General features: G+C 31.4%; 1 protein-coding gene across 1 annotated transcript; it reads left to right on the top strand.

Annotated features, from left to right (window-relative positions):
* Positions 1–14,907: 14,907 nt before the first annotated feature.
* On the top strand, positions 14,908–19,491 carry LOC130903658 (protein artichoke-like). Its single transcript, XM_057815885.1, has 2 exons — positions 14,908–14,989; positions 16,328–19,491. The coding sequence occupies exons 1-2, from the start codon at positions 14,985–14,987 to the stop codon at positions 18,153–18,155; spliced, it is 1,833 nt and encodes a 610-aa protein (XP_057671868.1). The 5' UTR covers positions 14,908–14,984; the 3' UTR covers positions 18,156–19,491.
* The last annotated feature ends 462 nt before the right edge of the window (positions 19,492–19,953 follow it).

Genomic DNA, 19,953 nt, shown 5'->3' with positions numbered 1-19,953 from the left:
GAACCGATTACATAAAAGCCATTGGAATGAATCAAATACCTATATGAGAGTTAGGATTGCAGTAAAAGCTATTGACCGTCAATGGAGGCAGAAACCCATAACCTTTCAACTTTATATATGAAACGTTTCAATAAAAATCACCTTCGTGAATCAAAAGCGATCTATCAAACGATAATATCAGTCGGCTATTACAACTTTCTGCTCCAATATTGATTCTATGTATGAAACTGAGAATCATAATACAACAAAAACGACAATATATCATTCGGTAGCAAAAGGTTATATCTGATGTCACTTTATCGACGTTTATTTTTATTTGTAATATTTTTGAAGGGGGATGCTTTTCATTCAAAGAATTGCACAGCAAACACATAAAATTTTGATTATTTTAGCATGATAAACAAATGCCTATACGTAGTGTTATGAGATAAACAAATATTTTTAATTGTTTCTTAGGCGACGTCATCTGAAAATTGTTCTGTATTCATTTACATAATACCGAAAGTTGCGTTTTGAGTGTTCCATGTAGTGAAAGTGACAGTTCCGTACTGCAAAACACGCTGGACGCTCTGGAGTGACTCTAGCCACTTCTATGTTGACAGTTGACAGTTGACAGTTTCACTTCGATGGTTTTGCATAACCTTTAATATTTAATTTTCCGAATATATTTGTTTTATACGAAGTTTTGTCTAAATTAATGAATAACAATGAATGATGATGAAAAAGAAAACATCAGCGATGATGAGGTACTCGAATCCACGCCATCTGATGTTTATAATTCTCTATTATTTATTTTCTTTCTTCAGTGTAATTATTGTGTACTGCACGGCTGAAATACTACGTCTCGCAATTTTTAGACTCTTCCAACAAAGTAGCACTTTCAGTCCTTGGCATACAAATAACTATTTCAAAATATTCTACATTAAAATAATCCACAACCAATAAAATTATACTTTTTCCATTCCGATTGAGGTACCTCCAAAAGATGTTATTTGACCGCATCAAGCGCTTCTTCAGAAGATGTTGACCTCACAATTTATTTTCAATCTTCGGGAATAAGAGGAAATCATTGGGTACGGCGGTTGACCCATCAATTTGATGTTTCAACTGTTCAAAACCTGATGTGTGAGAGCTCGCAATGTCGTGGTGGAAAATGATTCGTCGTCTACGATCGATTTCAATACTTCTGGCAAACAAATGTTGGTGTACCATTCAGAAAAGCTCTAATAGAGACATATCCAGTTATTTCGAAAAAAAAATAGACAACCATTTGCTTCGAAATGCGCCGTGGGTGAACAAATTTTGTTGGATATGGCTCTTCTTCAAAGACCCATACAGTCGATTGTTGTTCAAGTTCATAATGAAAATAGAACAGACTTTCAAATGAAATTGCGTGATTTATAAGCAGAAATCTGTAACTGAAACGAACGAAATGGAATTGGGGCTACTACGAGAACGAAACTCCAATCTTGTGAAACTCTTGTGCAGCAAATTATTAAGTTTCTACAGTCAATGATAACTGATAACAACCTTAATATTGATTTATTAAGAAATGGAATGACATAACTTCAAACTTCCTCCGAAAATAATTTTGTTGATACTTTAATATAGGGACCTTAATAATTCCCGCCCGGAATATTGACCTCAAAGTACTTATCTAAGTGTTTACAAATCTCTTGATAAGAATTGGTATTAAATCGTTTGAACTAGGTAGTTAGAATGCAGGTCCACGTTATAAAATAACCTTAGGTCAAATTATTACAGCACAATGAATTAGAGGCTTTCGGAATGTGGATATATCGCAGAATCCTCAACAGTTAGACTAACAAATGAAGAAATACTACGAAACAAACAATAAGAAACGGGTTAAAGTTATTAAAAAGATGAGAGCGGCATACTTAGGGCATATAATTCGAAATATCCGGCAAATGATCGGAAGAAGGAAGCTTCTCAGTAAGAGCCCATCTTTCAAATTGATTTTAAAGATTCGAAAAATTGCTTCGGTGTCATCTAATACATGATGAATTGCGAGACCAAACTAACTAAAAAGTATCGAAGGCAATGTCACCAAATATCCTTTTCTACAAAACTTTATTACTTAAGCTTGCTTTTAGAAAGAAAAGTTATTATATTTAATCTTTCTTAAAACTTATTTGTCCTTATAAATAGAAAGGAAGATAAGGATAATCATTTGTAGTCGAATCCATCTCTGTTTTTTTTTTGCCTTTGATGACGGATCCAACTTTAATGACTTCTTTTTTTCACATTTTCCATCTACAATTTTGTGTTTGTCATCCACTGACGGCGTATTTGAATATTTCAATTTGAGTTTGGACGAGGGTATTAATCCACTATATCACAGAGACAAGTGTAAAAACAAACAAGGGATGGCTCGTTCTCGGAGTAAATATAGCTTCAAATTATTTCCTATACACTTAAAAGGTGTAACCAATCTGAATATTAAACTGGAAACAGAGGCGTAGATATTGAACGAAGAGGATTCTCTCTTCAAAAACTATATAAACAAAAAACTTATTTTAGAACTTCAACTATGATATCCGATTTGCAGATGACACTAAGCTGAGCCAAATAAATTTGGTGCGTTACTTAGACGTGAAATATTAATTTCTGGCAGTATCCATTATCCAAATCTCATTAGATAAAACTAGAATTGGAAATATATTTTTGTATATGTAGGAACCTAAATTGATATTTAATTTAAATCGGTTTTTGTTAAACAGGCGTAAGTCCAAGAAAGTGAAATTTCGGAGAAATAAAAATAAACTGTTTAAATAAAAATATTTCACTAAAAATATTTTTCAACATGTGAAGAAATTCAATTTACAACAGGATTCAAAATTTCACAATTGTATCTTTATTCATAATTTAATTATATAACTTTAAAAAAAATCAAGTTGCAAGGAGATAAATTAAATTAAATTCCAAATAAAAACTGTTACTTTCATCGTAAGCCAATGTTTACAATTTACTAAAAAGAGAATAAGATTATTAAATGAGTTAAAAGAGGAAAAAAAATCAAAGATATAGATTTGAGGTCATATTTCTGATTTATGGGTCTTCGTCAGTTTCTTCAACCTCGCTGGTAATCTCTAATGATCTGTCATCAATTGGCCAGTCACAAATTTCTTCGGATTATCCCCGATACTCGTCTGGAATGTGGGCTCTCAGCTTTTTAATATCTTCCATCTTCGCAGTTTTTATTAGCACTCGATTAGCACTTGGTAATGTTTCTTTAAAGATATTATTCCTAAATTCCTGTCACACGGAAGGAAACTGTAGCCGCGAACAGGGAAATACTGAGTAACCGTTCTGGAAACGAAGACACCAGACGAAGCTCGGTGTATTGGCTTGGTACTGATTAAGAAAAGAGCAAACCTCATTAGGGCTTTTTCGTACTACACCCTCGTGGTACAAGAAGAATGTTTCGTTACTCTTAAGATTATGTATTCCAAAAAAAAACCATACAACAGAATCCATAAAGGAAGTCGATTTAAAAAAAAGCCTTTTTGGTTGATGCACATCAACACTTGCTTCTCTTTTGCAGCCTTCCTTGCAGTTACATCTTTTGTACCTTCAGTATGTGACTTTGGATACAACTAAGCTTAACCGTATATAATTTGCTGTAGCCAATATGAGGTTTTTCAATGCGAAACAACCAAAAGAAACAGATTAATTACTTGCAAATGAATCTGTCATCTAGGAATTTAACCCTCCCGAGATGAAAACTTCAAACTAGAAATATGGACTAACGATAATCCATTCAAAACATATTTTCCAGTATATTGGAAGAATCCTAGTTGATTAAATAAGGTGATGAAGGATATTTTATACCTATAAACCACGTCTTCCTATTGGACTATTTGACCCAATTTTTTGTGATATTGTGGTTTAAGCCGATGTCACATGATCCAGATAATAATTCGGAACATCATGATACGAATTTCAAATATTTTGTATCCTTTTAATAAATATTGTCGGTGCTGTTACTGTCGAACTCCTGCTCGTAGGGCGCTAGGGATGAGGCTTTGTCATATGCAGCTTCCCATAAATGTAACACTTTATTCATCAACTTGTCGCGGGATTATTACGGGGGAGGGTCAGCTGCCTCATACATTTTTATGCTTTTTATATAATTGATTCTTATGGTGCGACTAATTCGCAATTTCGATTTACATAATCGTGTTCGCAGCTGTGTTTGTTTTTGATTTACGAGATATAATGGAGTCTATTTCGAGGTGAATTAATTTTTCGACAAAGTAGCTTATGTTATAAATGTATATGTGTGCGAAATTCTATTGTCAATATTAGAGCACTGAATTGCTCCTTTGGGGGTGACAAAATTAAATTCTTAATTTGATACACTTCAAAATATATTTAATATTGATTTTTATTTATGTCACAGTCGTATTCCATTTACCTGTCATATAAGTAAATGAAAAGTAATTGTAATATTGTCAACACTTTATATGATGCAGTTATTTTTGTTAATTACATCTTTTTCCTCTTCTTCTTTTCCGGTAATCATAGTATATGTTGAGATTTCATTTTTCATTCTCCTTCCGTCAATTTTTTCCACTATTTTCGAGCCCTTGCTACTTCCTTCATTTGCTGTATTGTTTTCTCTTCCTGTGCCACTTATTTTAGGTCTTCCTTTCTTTCTTTTCTTGTAAATTTCTTCAGTCACTTCTCTTCTCAAGTTTGTACGTATCAATTTAAACATCTTTTAACTATTTTGTATTCCTATTGGATTCTGTTTAAGCTTTCTTAAAGTATAATAAGGAGAAGTACAATATACAAAGGTGGTCCCAACAAAGAAAACACAAAAATTTTCCCAGCGATGCTCAATAAGTTCAAATCTTTGACCACCGAACCTTTTTTTGCATATTTGGGAAGAGAAAATAATCCGAGAGGACTCAATCTGGCGAATAGGGTGTATGAGGTAGCAATTCAAACTTTAATTCATTAATTTTGGCCATTGCAATAACGGATTTTGGAGCCGGTGCGTTGTCTTGATGAAACAAAACTTTCTCCTTAGCTAAATGCGGCCGTTTTTGCTTTATTTGTTCGCTCAAACGTTGCAATAAATTTTCAAGCTAGTCAATCAAAATTGTACTACGCATATCTCAAAAAACCGACGTCATGATCTTGCCTGCAGATGCAACGTTGTTTGCCCTCTTTGGAGCTGGTTTTCCTTTTTTAATCCATTGTTGTGATTGTTATTTTGTTTCAGATGTGAAGTGGTGTCTCCACGCTTCATTCATAGTGATGGAAAGTCGCAAAAATTCAGTTTTATTACGGGAAACGTTTTCAAAAACTCGTTGGAAACATCTTCATCTTCAATTGTGAGCAAACGCAACACCCATCTTGCGCACAGCTTTCTCATGACTTCTTCTTCAGTTAATATTCGATCTACCGTACATTTTGAAATTCCTACTAAGTCTGCTAGCTCTTTTTCTGTATTTTATTCAAAATATCTGGAGTCGTCACCTTATTTTACTGTTGATAACGAAGGACTAGTCTTACTCAGAGTAGAATCAAATTCACCTGATATATTGGTTGGGCTAAAATTACAAATCCCATGAAAACGTTTAGTATTGATGACTGTCAAACAAATATTAAACAGCTTGGTGTCTTCAAACTTGAAACATTTGCTGTATAGATTGTGTAGTTTCTTATATATTGGCAACTACCGCCTTCTCTAGGTGAAGCCAGGTACTTCTGGTCCCATCCTCGTACTCACACCATGTCCTTTGAACCGAAACCAAATCTGGTTATGATATTTTAAGAAATAAATCGACTATTTTGTTTTGTATTTATTGACATTTGAACTCCAAGGAAAGATAAGTCACTAACGTATACACGGTTCAGTAAAATAAAAAAAAAAACATAAAATAAAACATGATTATACTTCTTCTTCGGTCCAAAATAAATAATAATGTATTATTTTGATCATTTTTCTAGAATCTTTTACACTTATACACGAACGTGACATCGATTTTTATTATATCTGTCCCTTTCGTATCAACACATATATCAAGATTGTCAGTTTATTTCCCCACTTGTAGCTGCAGTCTGTGACTCAAGAGGTGATAGAAAGAACCTGTCTAGAATGATTGAGAATATAGACGGACTATAACATCATATTACTGTAAAATCCAGGGATGAGATGATAAGTAGTGAGCTGTCAGACATTATACCAAGGGAATTCCCCGCCAGAATGTTACTGCTATCGGGATATTATTATCTTTACCGATAATGCCTTTTCTATCGATTTTTTGGTTGATGGATATGTAGGTGACGTTCGTTCGAGGCGGAAACAGGGCGGATGTTGGTATGAATGATATTTTATCATTATTAAAAATTAACCGATTATTGAGAATGTTTTCTACAAAAATGATGAAATGACTTTTGAGCTCGAGTAAATAACGACCCCAACGAATTCATCAAAGCATCTCCCTTGTCTTGTCTACAGATTTTTAAGTAAGATCCTGGGTCCGGTGATTTTTGGTTGGTGTACTTTCATATTTCTTTAGATTCTGTGACATCTGTCTTTCTGAATCAGCTAATTTACATTCAATTGGTCCTGGGGTTATTTAATACCTAGAATTACACACTTAAGTTTAATTATGTAACTGATGAAACTTTTGTAATCTTCAAATCGAAAAAAAGTGTGTACTGATTGAAACTTTCTAGCAAAAGGAAAATTATGATAGGAAACAGATAATCGGAGTACCTATCTAGCAAGCCCAGGCGAGGCGTATGATTTTAGAAAGTTTCAATGGGGTGAAGTTGCATGAACTGTTGAAAAAATGACGTTTGACAGACCAATTGTCAACATTAGGAAATTGATACTAATCTTCATAGAATAATGTATCTAAATGTTTTTGATTTTAGGTCTTTTATGTTTCAAAATTAGTTTCTTCAATAATTTTGAGACGTTTCGACTTTCGACAAAAAAAATTAATTTTAAAGCAGAAAAGACCTAAAATCAAGAACATTTAGATGCACTAATGTATCAAAAGGACTAAGAAATGAGAAATTAAAAAAATTCGTAAAATATTGTGAGATTGAAGCTAGATTTTTTCTGGTAAATTTTCTACTAGGTATGTTAATTTAGTTCAAAGCTGCACGTTCAGAGATAGCTTTAAAGGCATTCAAAATTATTATAAAATGATAATTGGTTATTGGGCATATATATTGTTTAAGTGAAGATCTTCTTGAATTAGTAATTATTTTCTACCCCACGAGTAAAATTTTACTTTTTATAAATATATAACCAAAGAATGTGACGACGAATCAACTTATATTTCTTATAGGCTTGCCTTTTGGATGGTGAACGGACTCCCCACTTTATTATTTTCAAAATTGATCACCTACGACATGAGAATCGAAATAAAATCCGTTTTTACTACTAACCTACTAAAAAACGTAATTTTTGACCATCAAGTCAGAACGTAGAATGACTAGAAAATGATTTCCCTCTTTCAATCACGTTTTTAAAAAGTCTTTTCGTATCTCTCTTTTGATATCTAAAGTAGAAAATTCCATGTAACAAATTTTACGCCTTCAGACAGATCTTTTAATATTTCATCTCAAGCTACGCTTGTACTCATTTTTAAATTCTCTCGTTCGATATTTTGAAAAATCCTGACGCTACGTGAAAGCTTTTTGTTTATATATTAACAACTAGGTATATGTTCTGAATACAGTGTTTACACCACCACTACACCAACACTAACAATTATACTGTTTGACGCGCGTTTCGATAACCAAGTTATCGTCTTCAGAAAAATTAACACCAACGGGAAAACTCCTTGGCGGGAACATTCATGTTTATTATCTGACTACTAAATTATAGAGTGGGCTGTAAGAAATTGGCCCTTTGTCCCTATTTAAGCTACTCTTACATCTAGCAATTTCAATGTTTTCAAATGCATCCAATAATTTATTATTGGATACATGATTGTGACTGGCAGCGTGATCGGCAATACTTGATTTTCCGGTCCGTCCATATTTCAAATGAGCTATGTGTTCTTTAAACCGGACAATAACGGATCTCTCAGTCTGCCCAATATACTTTTGGTCACAATCACCACAATTTATTTCATATATACCACCACTCTTTTCCAAATTTGGTATTTTATATTGCCCAACAATTGTTTTAATGTGTTGTTGGATTTATAAACCAATTTTAAAGTTAATGAAATGACAAAGAATTGATGCAGTTATTGCTTGATATTTTATTATAAAATCAAAATAAACCATAATAAGTAATACCTCATCAATGATACTAATCTGTATTTGTCTTGCAGCGGGCGAATATTCACTTAGAGTTTCAATAAATCTCACAAATTTCTTTTAAAAATTTTGTAGAGAAAATTATTTCTTCCCTAATATATTAATCAAACTATTTCCGGGGGAAAACGCCTCATTTTTTTTCTTGGTATCTATCAACCCTACTAAATATTTCCATTTTTTAGTTGTAATATCACAACACTGAATTCAAGTTGCTACCGAAAGATTGTGAGCTGGTATAATCTATATTGATGGTCATCTTGGTTACTTAATTGTGTCAAAATCTACCACGAAGAAATGAATACTGGACTGTTTCTATCAAATCATGGATTCAGTCGCAATTAATTCCTTGGTAGTAGAAAAAATTATTAACTATGTCTAATATACATCAATATTTTAATTTATGAAACAATGAACGTGAAATTACTTCACGAATTGAATCTGACCAAGCTTGTTTAATTCAATTTCTATGAATTTGAGTATTCAGATTTCTAAAAATAATTTAGATTATGAAATTATCAAATGTTTTCATTATATCACCAAACAATTTAAGGATTCATCTTTATACAAGATGATTAAGTTAAAAAATGAATTGGAACAAATTTTTATGTTCAAAATTACCAGAGATTGGAATGATATTTATTTTTCATTATAAATATTGATCTGCACATTTCCAATAAATACGGTTTCGGTAGATACAGAAAAGACATCTCCTTATATCGAATTCCAGTCACTATTCAGGGAAAAAATTCGTCATAAATCTCATATTCGCCATTCAATATCAATATGAAAGTCGAATTTGAGCCCATAAAACCCCAAACATAACATATTGGTACTCAAGCTCCCCTCAATATGATATTTTAGCAATCCCTACACCTGTAGAATCTTATATGTCAGCGTGAAACATTTCACTCGCAGCATATCTTGTACACGATTCCGTTTATGGAAAATACAGGGTGTCAAGACACACATCAGGGTAAATCATCTGTTTTATATGATTTTGGATAGATGGCGAGAATTCTGTGAATTGATGATGGACGCAGATTTGCATTTCATAAACAAAATAGTTTTTTTATGAAGCGATGTTTCATGTAAACGGAACGGTTAACAAGATCACACTCAATATCCTAAAAAAGTATATTGACCCTTAATTTTTTTGAGGACACAGTTAATGGTAAGGTCTATCTAGATGATTTTATTAACTTTTTAGTGCCTACATTACAAAGACTTCCCAATAGGTGGATTGGAAGATGTGGAACGATCGATTAGCCGTCTAGATCCCCCGATTTGACTTATCTCGATTACTTCTTATGGGGTTATTTGAAATCTGAAGTATATTAAAATAGACAAGACAAGATTGGTGATTTGAAAGTTAGGATAACTGAAGAAATCCACAAAATAACCACTGAGGTCATACAAAATGTTGTAAGAGAATTCGGTTATTATCAAATTATTACATCAAATTAAAAAAAATACATTTTGTTGAACAGAAGACTAAAATCCCTTTCCAACAAGGCTCCAAACGACCCCATATCTTATTTAAAATTTTCGAGTGCTCATATTCAGAGGGGGTGCTGAAGGGGATAATATTTTAATACTGTTAATTGTCAATTTAATAATTACAATCGACTTGTGCCAGGATTTTTTTCGCATAGTACATAATAGAACTGGAATTGATTTGAAATAATCAAGAATTAGTATACAAAATATTCGTTTTTTTTTTTTGGAAACAACTCAGTTTTACTACAGACTTAACTTCTTTATAAAACAGAAATAACTCAAAGTCGCTATTCTTAAAAGAAGTTATATCACTTGTATTTTTCAAATTTTTGCATCTATTGTACTATTCTGTGTTTTTATCTTCATTGTTATTAAATCTACTGGACTTATACCAAAAATATCCTTAGAAAAAGTTTGATACGGTTTGTATAAAGACACGGAGGACATCAGTTCTTAATACTTTTCCATTCTATCCATTAAAAACACAACAGAAATAAACGATCCACAATTTACAAAGCCCGGTAACCGAAGATTACTTTTTTGAAATAACGAGTAGCAAATAGCAGATTTGTTGAAAATAGACAGTAATGTGTGTGTTGACATTAACATTATCTCGCCGCCTGACGAAGATGTAAAACGGCACCACACATAAGAAAAATAGAAATAGACCGAAAATTCTTTGGCGGAATGATTTCGTCTGGCCGTTACAGACATTTGTAATTTCTCTGTGGAAATTTTTTTATTTTTTTCCAACGTTCGAAATAAAAATCCGACAATGTCATTGTCTAGATGCTCCTGGTGCTATATCATTAGTTTAAAAATAGCCTATAATTAAACTTTTCGGATTCCCTACTTCCATTTTCTAAAAATAATTAGAAGGTGAGAGACTAATAAGCGAAATGTCAGGGGCGGATTTCGGGTTATTTCTTTTGTGCCAAATCGAATCAACTTCCCAAGTTATTCATTGAAATTTCATTTCATCTGTATCATATTTAGATCAGGCATTTTTCAGTTTGGATTATTTTCGAATCTATACAGTAACCAATTCATTTATGTAACCAACACTTAATTTGCCTCAATAAAGTCTTCAGTTTCAGCAATTGCTTCTTCGTTTGAGCTAAATTTCTTAGCGACGAGAATTTTTTGAGATCAACGAATAGCCCTTGGGGCTAGATCTGGACTATACGGTGGATGAGGAAGCGAATAGTAGTGTAATACGTTCAATTTAACTATAGTTGTAATCGACTTGTGAATCGGTGCATTGTCGTGGTGAAACTTCGACTTATGAGGCCGTTTTTTACAATCAAACGATCTAAAAACTCTATGTAGTATTCGCTATTGATTGTTTTCCTTTTAGAGATAGTCTATGAACAATATTCCATGCGCATCCCAAAATAATGAAGCAATAAACTTCCCAGCTGACTGTTGCGCCTTTGGACACTTCAGACGTGGTTCACCGGCTGCAGTCCACTCATATGATGATCGTTTTGATTGTGGAGTGAAGTGATGGATCCATGTTTCATCCATTGTCACATATCTATTTTATCACGTGCAGACATGGCCAAAAATTGCTCTGAATCATCAACATGATATTGATTTAGATCGACTGTGGTCAATGGTCAAAAGATTGCTGCTTCTGATATCTTTACGTCCTCAGCTATATCACGCAATTCCAATATATGATTATATATAACCAATTTTTGATGTTTTTTGGAGTAATCACCTCAATTGGACGATCAGAACGTACACCATCGTCGGGGTTTGTAAGACCACGTTTAAATTCAGTAAACCAATAAAAAATTGTTCTTTTCGATGGAGCAGAGTCCGGATAACACTTTTGAAGCCATTGCTAAGATTATACAGAATTTTTCATATAAGAGGCAATCATAAATTAACACACGAAACTGTTTTGAATCCATTATTTTAAGAAAAACAAAACAAGCTTCACTAAAATTGCTGCTACTTTTTTTGACTTATCGAAATGTCATAGAATTTTGAACATAGTCTTTTGAAAGCTGGTACTTAATATGGATATATATCTACTCCTTCGGTGCGTATTATTTAAATCGATATCTTGAATAGTTTTTGAGTTACATCCATTTAAAAGAGTAGCCGCTCGGCTACGGGACACACCATAATTTTATCTTAAAAACGCGTTTTTTTCGAAACAGCATTACACGAATTTGCTAGAGTAATTACTCGGAGACAAATGATCAGATCGCTATCAAATTTTTTTAGCATCTTCTCTATATATACGATGACCCAACAGTTTTTTGATCTGATCAAAAATCGAATTTTGGCAGGCCAAAAACGACCAAAACTTTGGGAAAAATTTGACTTTTTTTCCAGCATGCCGCCATTTTTTGATTTTTTTGTTCGCCCGAGGGTCATCGTACAGACAATATGTTTTAGATTAAGGAGAATTTTTTTTGTTAGGTTTAATCAACGGAGAAGGCTGCAATCAATCCAGCAGTGGAGGACCTTTTTTTGGCGCCGCCGGAGATCGCGTGTCATTTTAAAAATATTCAATATTTTATTAAAAAAATTTTACTCTGTATTCCCAAAACAAGTATAAATATACCCTCAAAATTTTAAAACTATTGATTCACTAGTTTTCTTTTAATTCCCAAAAATTTCCTTTTTTTTAGGCTACTAGGTGTGCCCCTTATGTCGATTAACCAAAATTTATATTATGAGTATTAAGAATGACTTCATTATACAATTTTTTGACAAGATTTTGTTTCTGACTTTGTGCAACGATATTATTCAGAATGCAATTTCTATTTTTGTAATTATATCAATTTTTTCAAAAATTATAATTTTTGTATTTATACACAATGAGTTATGTCTTTTATTTTATGTTTAAAATGAAAAAACCATGTATAATAAACCAAATCAACATGAAAGTTATCCTATATTTCCGTGTTTTTCTTAAGTAGTATAAGCAAATCCCGAAAAATCCATCCTTTTGTATATATAAACGTCCCTTTGTCATCCAAGGAACGCTCTATCCTTAGAATGTCCTGCTGGCTGCTGTCATAATCTGATCCTCAAGGGGATATAGACACATAAATATTTTATGGATTTACGTTGTTCAGTGCATTATACTTATCGCATTTGCTATTTTATCCCATGCTATGTGGAATTTGAGAGGTATTTTGTTTTATTATTACAGATTTGGATACAAACTTTTTACTCAAGTACCAGAGAAATCGAATGATATTGATAAAAACTTTTTCACAGTTAGTTTTTCATATTTTTATAGCACACCAACTTTGTATCAAATATAAATCAATATATTCGAATGCCTTATAATATATTTTTACACTGAACGGTGCAAAATACAAAAACTAAAATTTTCTTGGACTCTACTTGGTAAGCAAACTGATTCTTTATTTGTTTAAAAGTAAGTTAATCAGTAATATAACATTATTCAACTTATTACCCACAAAATAAAAAGAAATAATTTAAAACAAGAGTGTTTTTTCAAAAAAATAGTTCATTTTGTAGAGAAAGTTCCTGAGTACTTATCAAATAATACCAAAACCTCATAACTTTGCATTTAACAAAGATTAGAATGGTCGAAATGATCTTCGTTGGACACCAAGTGAAAATAGCTAGTCCCAGTCAAAATACACTAAAATATGATTTCCTCATTTGGAGAATCCTGAAGTACAGATACTAGAGCAGGTCTACAAGAGTTCCAACGAGACAAAGGATGAAAAATAGTAGGGATGTTATCTATATTTAGTGCCCTATATAAAACATTTCTTTGGTTTTTGTTTCAACGTGTTTAAAATATCAAATGGCACCCATGCAAAAAAATGTTCATTGTAGATACCGTCACTTTTTGCATTAATAATTCAACAAAAATAATCAACTTATTAGCATAAAGAACAAATTTTGTCACGTGTTTAGACATATTATTGTGTTTTCAACGATCCTGATTTCTATCAACAGCTGTGTCTGTCATTGTTTCCATACTTTCACTCAGAGATTTATGTGTCATTAGTTCCAAAAATAAGAAGCGGGAGCAAATAATTCTCGACGTCTCATTTTTAATCACAAAAATTTTGGTATACAAATTGATTGTCAACTCAACGACAGAAACACATACAATAAATTTTCAGAAAGTATCGTATATTGTTGTTAAAAACGACTTCAATCGCTTCTTTGAGTTAATGGAGCGCCATTTTCTGTAAATATAATATATTCATATCGAATTGGAACGAAGTCGAACAAAATCAAACACCAAAGTGTACTAACTCTAATATATTTCCGAGCTTTCGAATATTTATAGTCTAGGACTGAAATTATGGTCAAGTATAATATGAAAATATTCATTAGAGTCCCTACAGAGGATCTATTAGTTATGATTTCTGTTTCAGTGATTATTTCGTCCATGATTGACTTGAAGAAAATTGAATTAAGTTTTGTTCAGATCTTCTGCTATTGGTATATCCTTCGAAAGTTTATTATCTCTTTCAATAGAACTCTATCAATGTTGAATCGATGTTTTTTACTGTATTTGTTTCATTATAAAGATTATGATATCTAATAGTTTGAAAACAAAATTTTTTTTCGGTTTCCAGTGAAGGAAAGGATGTTTTGAGGATCGCATGTTACCAAGTTTATCTGCTGTAATTCTTTTTCGATAGTTTTCCACTATCATCGAAAGTCGATTTCACTCAGGGCTTCATAAAGATTTATAAAATGTTTCTCTCATTATCCAGTTTTGATGTATCTTTGTTAATCTGATTTTTCCTTTGGCTTAGCTTCCAAAACTTCCTTCTAAACGTCGTATAGGTCATAACTACACAGACTAAATCGTTTTAATGGAGCACTGTGGATAATTATTTCATTCCATCGCCATAAACTATTGGAATCAACTCTTTCGACACATTCTTAATGATTCACTTGAGTTTATTCAGTTTCAGTCAACATCCTTTTATACTGAGTTCAAAAGCATACATTCACTTACGCCCTTTATCATTTTCATTATCATTAAACGCACCAACAATGAACTTGAGATATTCGAAATAATTATCAAAAAAAATGACAAGGGGAAAAAGGAAATGTGTGTATATATTTAGTCTGTAGATTATTCCAATCAAGTGCACAACGAAACAAATCTGTTGCCAGTATAAAGTTTGTGATATATTTAAAGTATGAGGTGAGTTAATTGCAATGTAATAAAAGTAAATAAATAAAAAAACATCGAATAAAAATTTGATTTAGTGTTGTAATAGAAAGGATGTTCCCTTGATTCAAATATATGAGTTTTTCATCTGTTCTTGAGAACAGATTTGATTGAAATATATAAATAAATTTTGACGTATACTCCAACTCGAATTATTGTACACAAAGTTTTTGTACCAAAACGAAATATTTTCTCAATCTAGAGACATTTTTATTCGTAATCAACCTCACACTATTTGAGTTGAGTAGAACGTGAATTTGGAACATTTAGGAAACCTATTTTCAACACGAATGTTGATATACTACTTATTGTCATTAACCACATATAGAGTTCCGATTTTTTTTCTCAAACTCAAATTCAAATTTGAAATTCTATCAATTCTGCAATTTCCAAGATCTAAATATATGTTACATTACAATGGGGTGAAATTATCCCGATGGTAACTTAGACTAACGAAGCCTACTTTATCTCCAGACACAAATCTATGTGATTTCTGGTTCTAATATTACCTTAAGTGGATAATTTATAATATAAACTTTATAACAACGATACGTAGTGTCGAATACGAAACGTTCATGTATTTCGACAACGTATTATTAAGTTTGAGAATATGTTTTAGATATTTTACTCTTTTTCTCCAAATTAATTGATTATAGGAAAAACGGAAAGCTCTAGAAATGTATTTAGATATACAGTATCCACTAATAATGAGATAACAACTTAGACTTACTTTCAAATGGTGTCCTGATCATTCCGACTATTCAAAACGTTGATTTTTTGAATTATTCTCCATAAACTGATGCGAAGTTATATTGAAACATCAATTTCATATGAAAACTCTTTCCAAACTTCGTAGCTTTTCACATTTTGTTTCTAGTAAACCAATAAACCAATAAAAGTATAAATTCTGATATTTTTGTAAAAAACTTTTCTTTTTGTTTTCGGAATATAGAATAATTCTTGCTGCATGCTAACATACTTAAATGTTTCTTAAATCCAATAGCAAGTATTTTTCATCTGCCAATTGTTCAGTTGATCTTCGATAACATAAATCTATAGCTAGAGTTTATCAAATGATCAAAAATATGTATTGATCAAAATTTATTTATTGTCGAATATTAAATAAATACCTCGAGATTCACACTTTGATCTAACATACCCGGACAAAAGATGCGACCAAAAATAAAAGTTGCACCAAACTACCAGTTTGGATTTATAAGTCCCAAATGTGCAGTTCCAAGGTTATTTTAATTGTTTCGAAAACTACTAATAAAAAATTCATACTTTTAGTTATTTTGAACTTTTTTCTAGGTTTACAAACATTCTACTGTGGCTTAGTCTTTCTATAATAGTTGAACAAGCTAAAGCATCATGTGGTATGTTCAAGGAATCCGTTTATCATTACCTAGGAGAAAAAATTTTGTACCGTTATATCACCTGTACAAATATGACACCAAAAGACGACTTAAACAATCAAATAGTTTCAATTCTAAATTCCAGTTGTGAAATTTTGCAAATATCTAAGAGCAGTTTACCGATAATAAAGAAGGAGATGTTTGTCTCTTTAAATTTAACCAGGATGGTGATCGATGCCGGCGTTCAAATAATCCAAGAAAAAACTTTCGAACGTTCCAATATATCTACAATAATTCTGGATAATAATAGAATTTTTAAAATAGAAAATCTCGCTTTTAAATCATTTTATATTGATACAATAAGCTTACAAAATAATTCATTGAGTGAAATTACGGATCAAACATTCGCCGAATGTGTTAATTTAAGAATATTGAATCTTCAAATGAATACTATAACCACCATAGATCCCAATGCCTTTAAAGATTTAGTAATTTTAGAAAATTTGAATTTAGCTTATAATATTATAACTAATAGATACTTGGATATTTTTAAAACGAATAAAAGATTAAAATATCTGAATATTGGTGATAATACGTTAACAAGATTAGACGGTAGTCACTTTCCAACATCTCTGTTGGAAATTAACGCCGTTAATAACGATATAGTTAATTTTAATATATCAAATTTACGTCAACTGCAGTCACTTAATTTGAATTCTAATAAAATATTTAGGATAAATGATTGTTTAAATAATCTACCTGCTTTAAATTATTTGCATTTAAGTAATAATTTTCTCGGAAAATCTAAGTCGGAAGACATAAAAAGATTTTCGGTATTAACAAATTTGACCCTATTAGAACTCGATAATAATTATTTGGAGTATTTTAATTTTAGCGGAATCGAAAATCTCGAAATAATTTCTCTTTCCGATAACTATCTCACGAAACTTGATTTTTCAGAACTTTCAAGAAATTTAAAATCCCTTAACTTGAGTCACAATTTTTTATCGAGTCTTAAAAATATATCAGTCTTGTCGAAACTATCAAAATTAGATGTTAGCTATAATGATTTATCACTTATCGAATACGATTCATTCATGGGATTAAATATGTTGAACGGTTTGTACTTAAGCCATAATTCAATAGTTGATTTACCTATAGGTGGTTTTAGAGACCTCGTCGAACTACAATATTTCGATCTAAGTTATAATAACTTAACTAACATCAGTTCAGGTAGTTTAAGCGGACTGGTTAGCTTGAAGGAATTAGATTTAAGCCATAATAAACTAACTTATCTAAACGAAGATATGTTTCATTACATGAAGAATTTGAAAATGTTGAATATAGCTTACAATAATCTAACCAATGTTAATATTAAAGGTATCTTAGCTCACGTGGTCTGGTTACGACAAATAGATCTTAGAGGTAATAAATGGGCTTGTAAATTATTGATTAATGTGATTAAAGATAGTATATTATTACAAATGAAAAGCGGCGATTCTTTTAACGTTAGTAACGTTAACGGGATACCTTGTGATGAAAATATGGAGATAAACGGAAAACCTGAGGACGGTTTTCCCAAAATCGTTTCTAGTTTGAACAATCTTGTCGATATTGCATCTAATATATCGATTAAAATAAGCGTTTTGATCACTCTCGTATGTCTGATTGTTCTTTTGATTGGTATTAAGTCAATTTTGATAAAATATTCATCTCAAATCACTACTGCTAAACAATTCATTTATCAAAAGTCTGAAAGCGAACCAGAAGTACATCTCATATAAACAGCTGATGAATTGTTTCTTTTGTTTTGGCTTTTCACAATTTCAATAGTATATTAATTACGAGTGTATAATGGAGCTTATTATTCACGAGACGAAGTTTACTAACCCGAACATTAGTGAGTAATAATCAACTCAAAAATGTATGTCTTAAAAATGGAGTGAGAGAGATTTCGTGTCTGGTCTGATTGAATATGAAACTTCTATCAAAAGTTAAAATCTCGTTTTCTATTTCCTCCAGTATCAAAAATCTGTTTATTAATGATTTTTTCACTTATTTTGATTACTTTTCTATATAATTCTTCAATATTGGGTAAAAGCTATTTCTTGGAGTACCATTTCCAATTTTATTTTGAAAATATTGATCCAAGCGATGCGCTTCTTCATTACCTTTCGTCTGGAGGTTTTTTGTCTAGCTAGCTTTCTCCAGGATGTGCAAAAAATGTGCATTACGTGCATTAGGATGAAAATCTGCTTGCCATCATACATCGCAACTTCGAACATGGATTTCTATTCATTGAAGTCCCCTTGTTCTATCCACTAAGTTCCCGGGATTATTAGATGATTCGCCCTTAATTCTTGGAGGTTTTTACATAAAGTGTTTCCTCATTTTATACATCAACAGCTTTTTTATACATCTATTGGAAAAGATTCAGTCTTAATTAAGTAGTCACCGCAAATTTGAAGTGATTATGATCTTGTTTGTGGGAAGAATGCATTATTCTCGTAAAAACAGACAATAAACGTTTTGTAGAGCAAACTGATTGATTTCGTGAGATTTGTAGAGCACTTATAGGATATATAAATAAATTTTAGTTTCGTTATGGCGTTTAAAATATGTATTACACACCATATGATAAAAATTACATAGATAAGAGATATATTTATAAAGATTTTAAGTCTAGTATTCGGAAAGTTATTGACAGATTTATGCATGGAGTTATGATTGTTTTTTAGATAAACCCTGTATATAATTCACACTTTAATTGAAATTTTTTTATAGTATGTATAATTTCGAGTATTACATGTCAAGTTTAACATTCATTCAAGTATTAAATAATATTTAGGCGGCAAATTTTACCATCTTCTATGTATACAAAAAGACTGATTATTATGTAATTATTTCATTTTATACTAATATTTATGTATTGTACGGATGGTATTATTAATTATTTTTATCAAAGTTACATGAAAATGTAATTTAATGAACTTATGATACACCAGTTAGTACATAGATAACTATCTGACTTAATAACTTTACCATTGGATTATTTAATTATAAAAATTGTTTTAAATTATTATTACCTATTGTATTTACTTTTCAATAAAATATTCTTCCTATTTACTTATTTTAATCAAACCAAATTCCTTTTATCATACAACATTTTTGATGTCCACAGTTAGGAACCTCGTAGATATAATTGTAGGAAAAAATTACTTATTCCCTTGATAGTGAGCATCACTAAACTTTGTTAAAATTATTTCATTGAAGCCGAAGGACTCTAGCATCGTAATGCTGACTCAGAGGTAGTAAAGAAAAAAAAAAACTTATCCGGTGTATCATGATAAAAGGGCAGATGAAAGAAAAAACGACACTAAACACGTACACGAATAACACAGAATTCGATCAGCCATAAAGGGGATTTAATTGTAGTAGGCTAGCACTGATTGGAAACATCAAGAGCAAAAAGATCCAAAGTCAGAGGTTGCTATTAAGACATATTCTCAGTGGCGGCACATCTAACTACTGTTTCAATTGTTGAAATAACTAATTGTTTCGAAAACTTTTTAATATCGTAAT

The sequence above is a fragment of the Diorhabda carinulata genome, chromosome 2 (assembly GCF_026250575.1).
Source record: "Diorhabda carinulata isolate Delta chromosome 2, icDioCari1.1, whole genome shotgun sequence".
Taxonomy (NCBI): Eukaryota; Metazoa; Arthropoda; class Insecta; order Coleoptera; family Chrysomelidae; genus Diorhabda; species Diorhabda carinulata.
Note: the sequence above shows the minus strand (reverse complement) of the source record. Positions and strands in the feature narration are given on the sequence as shown.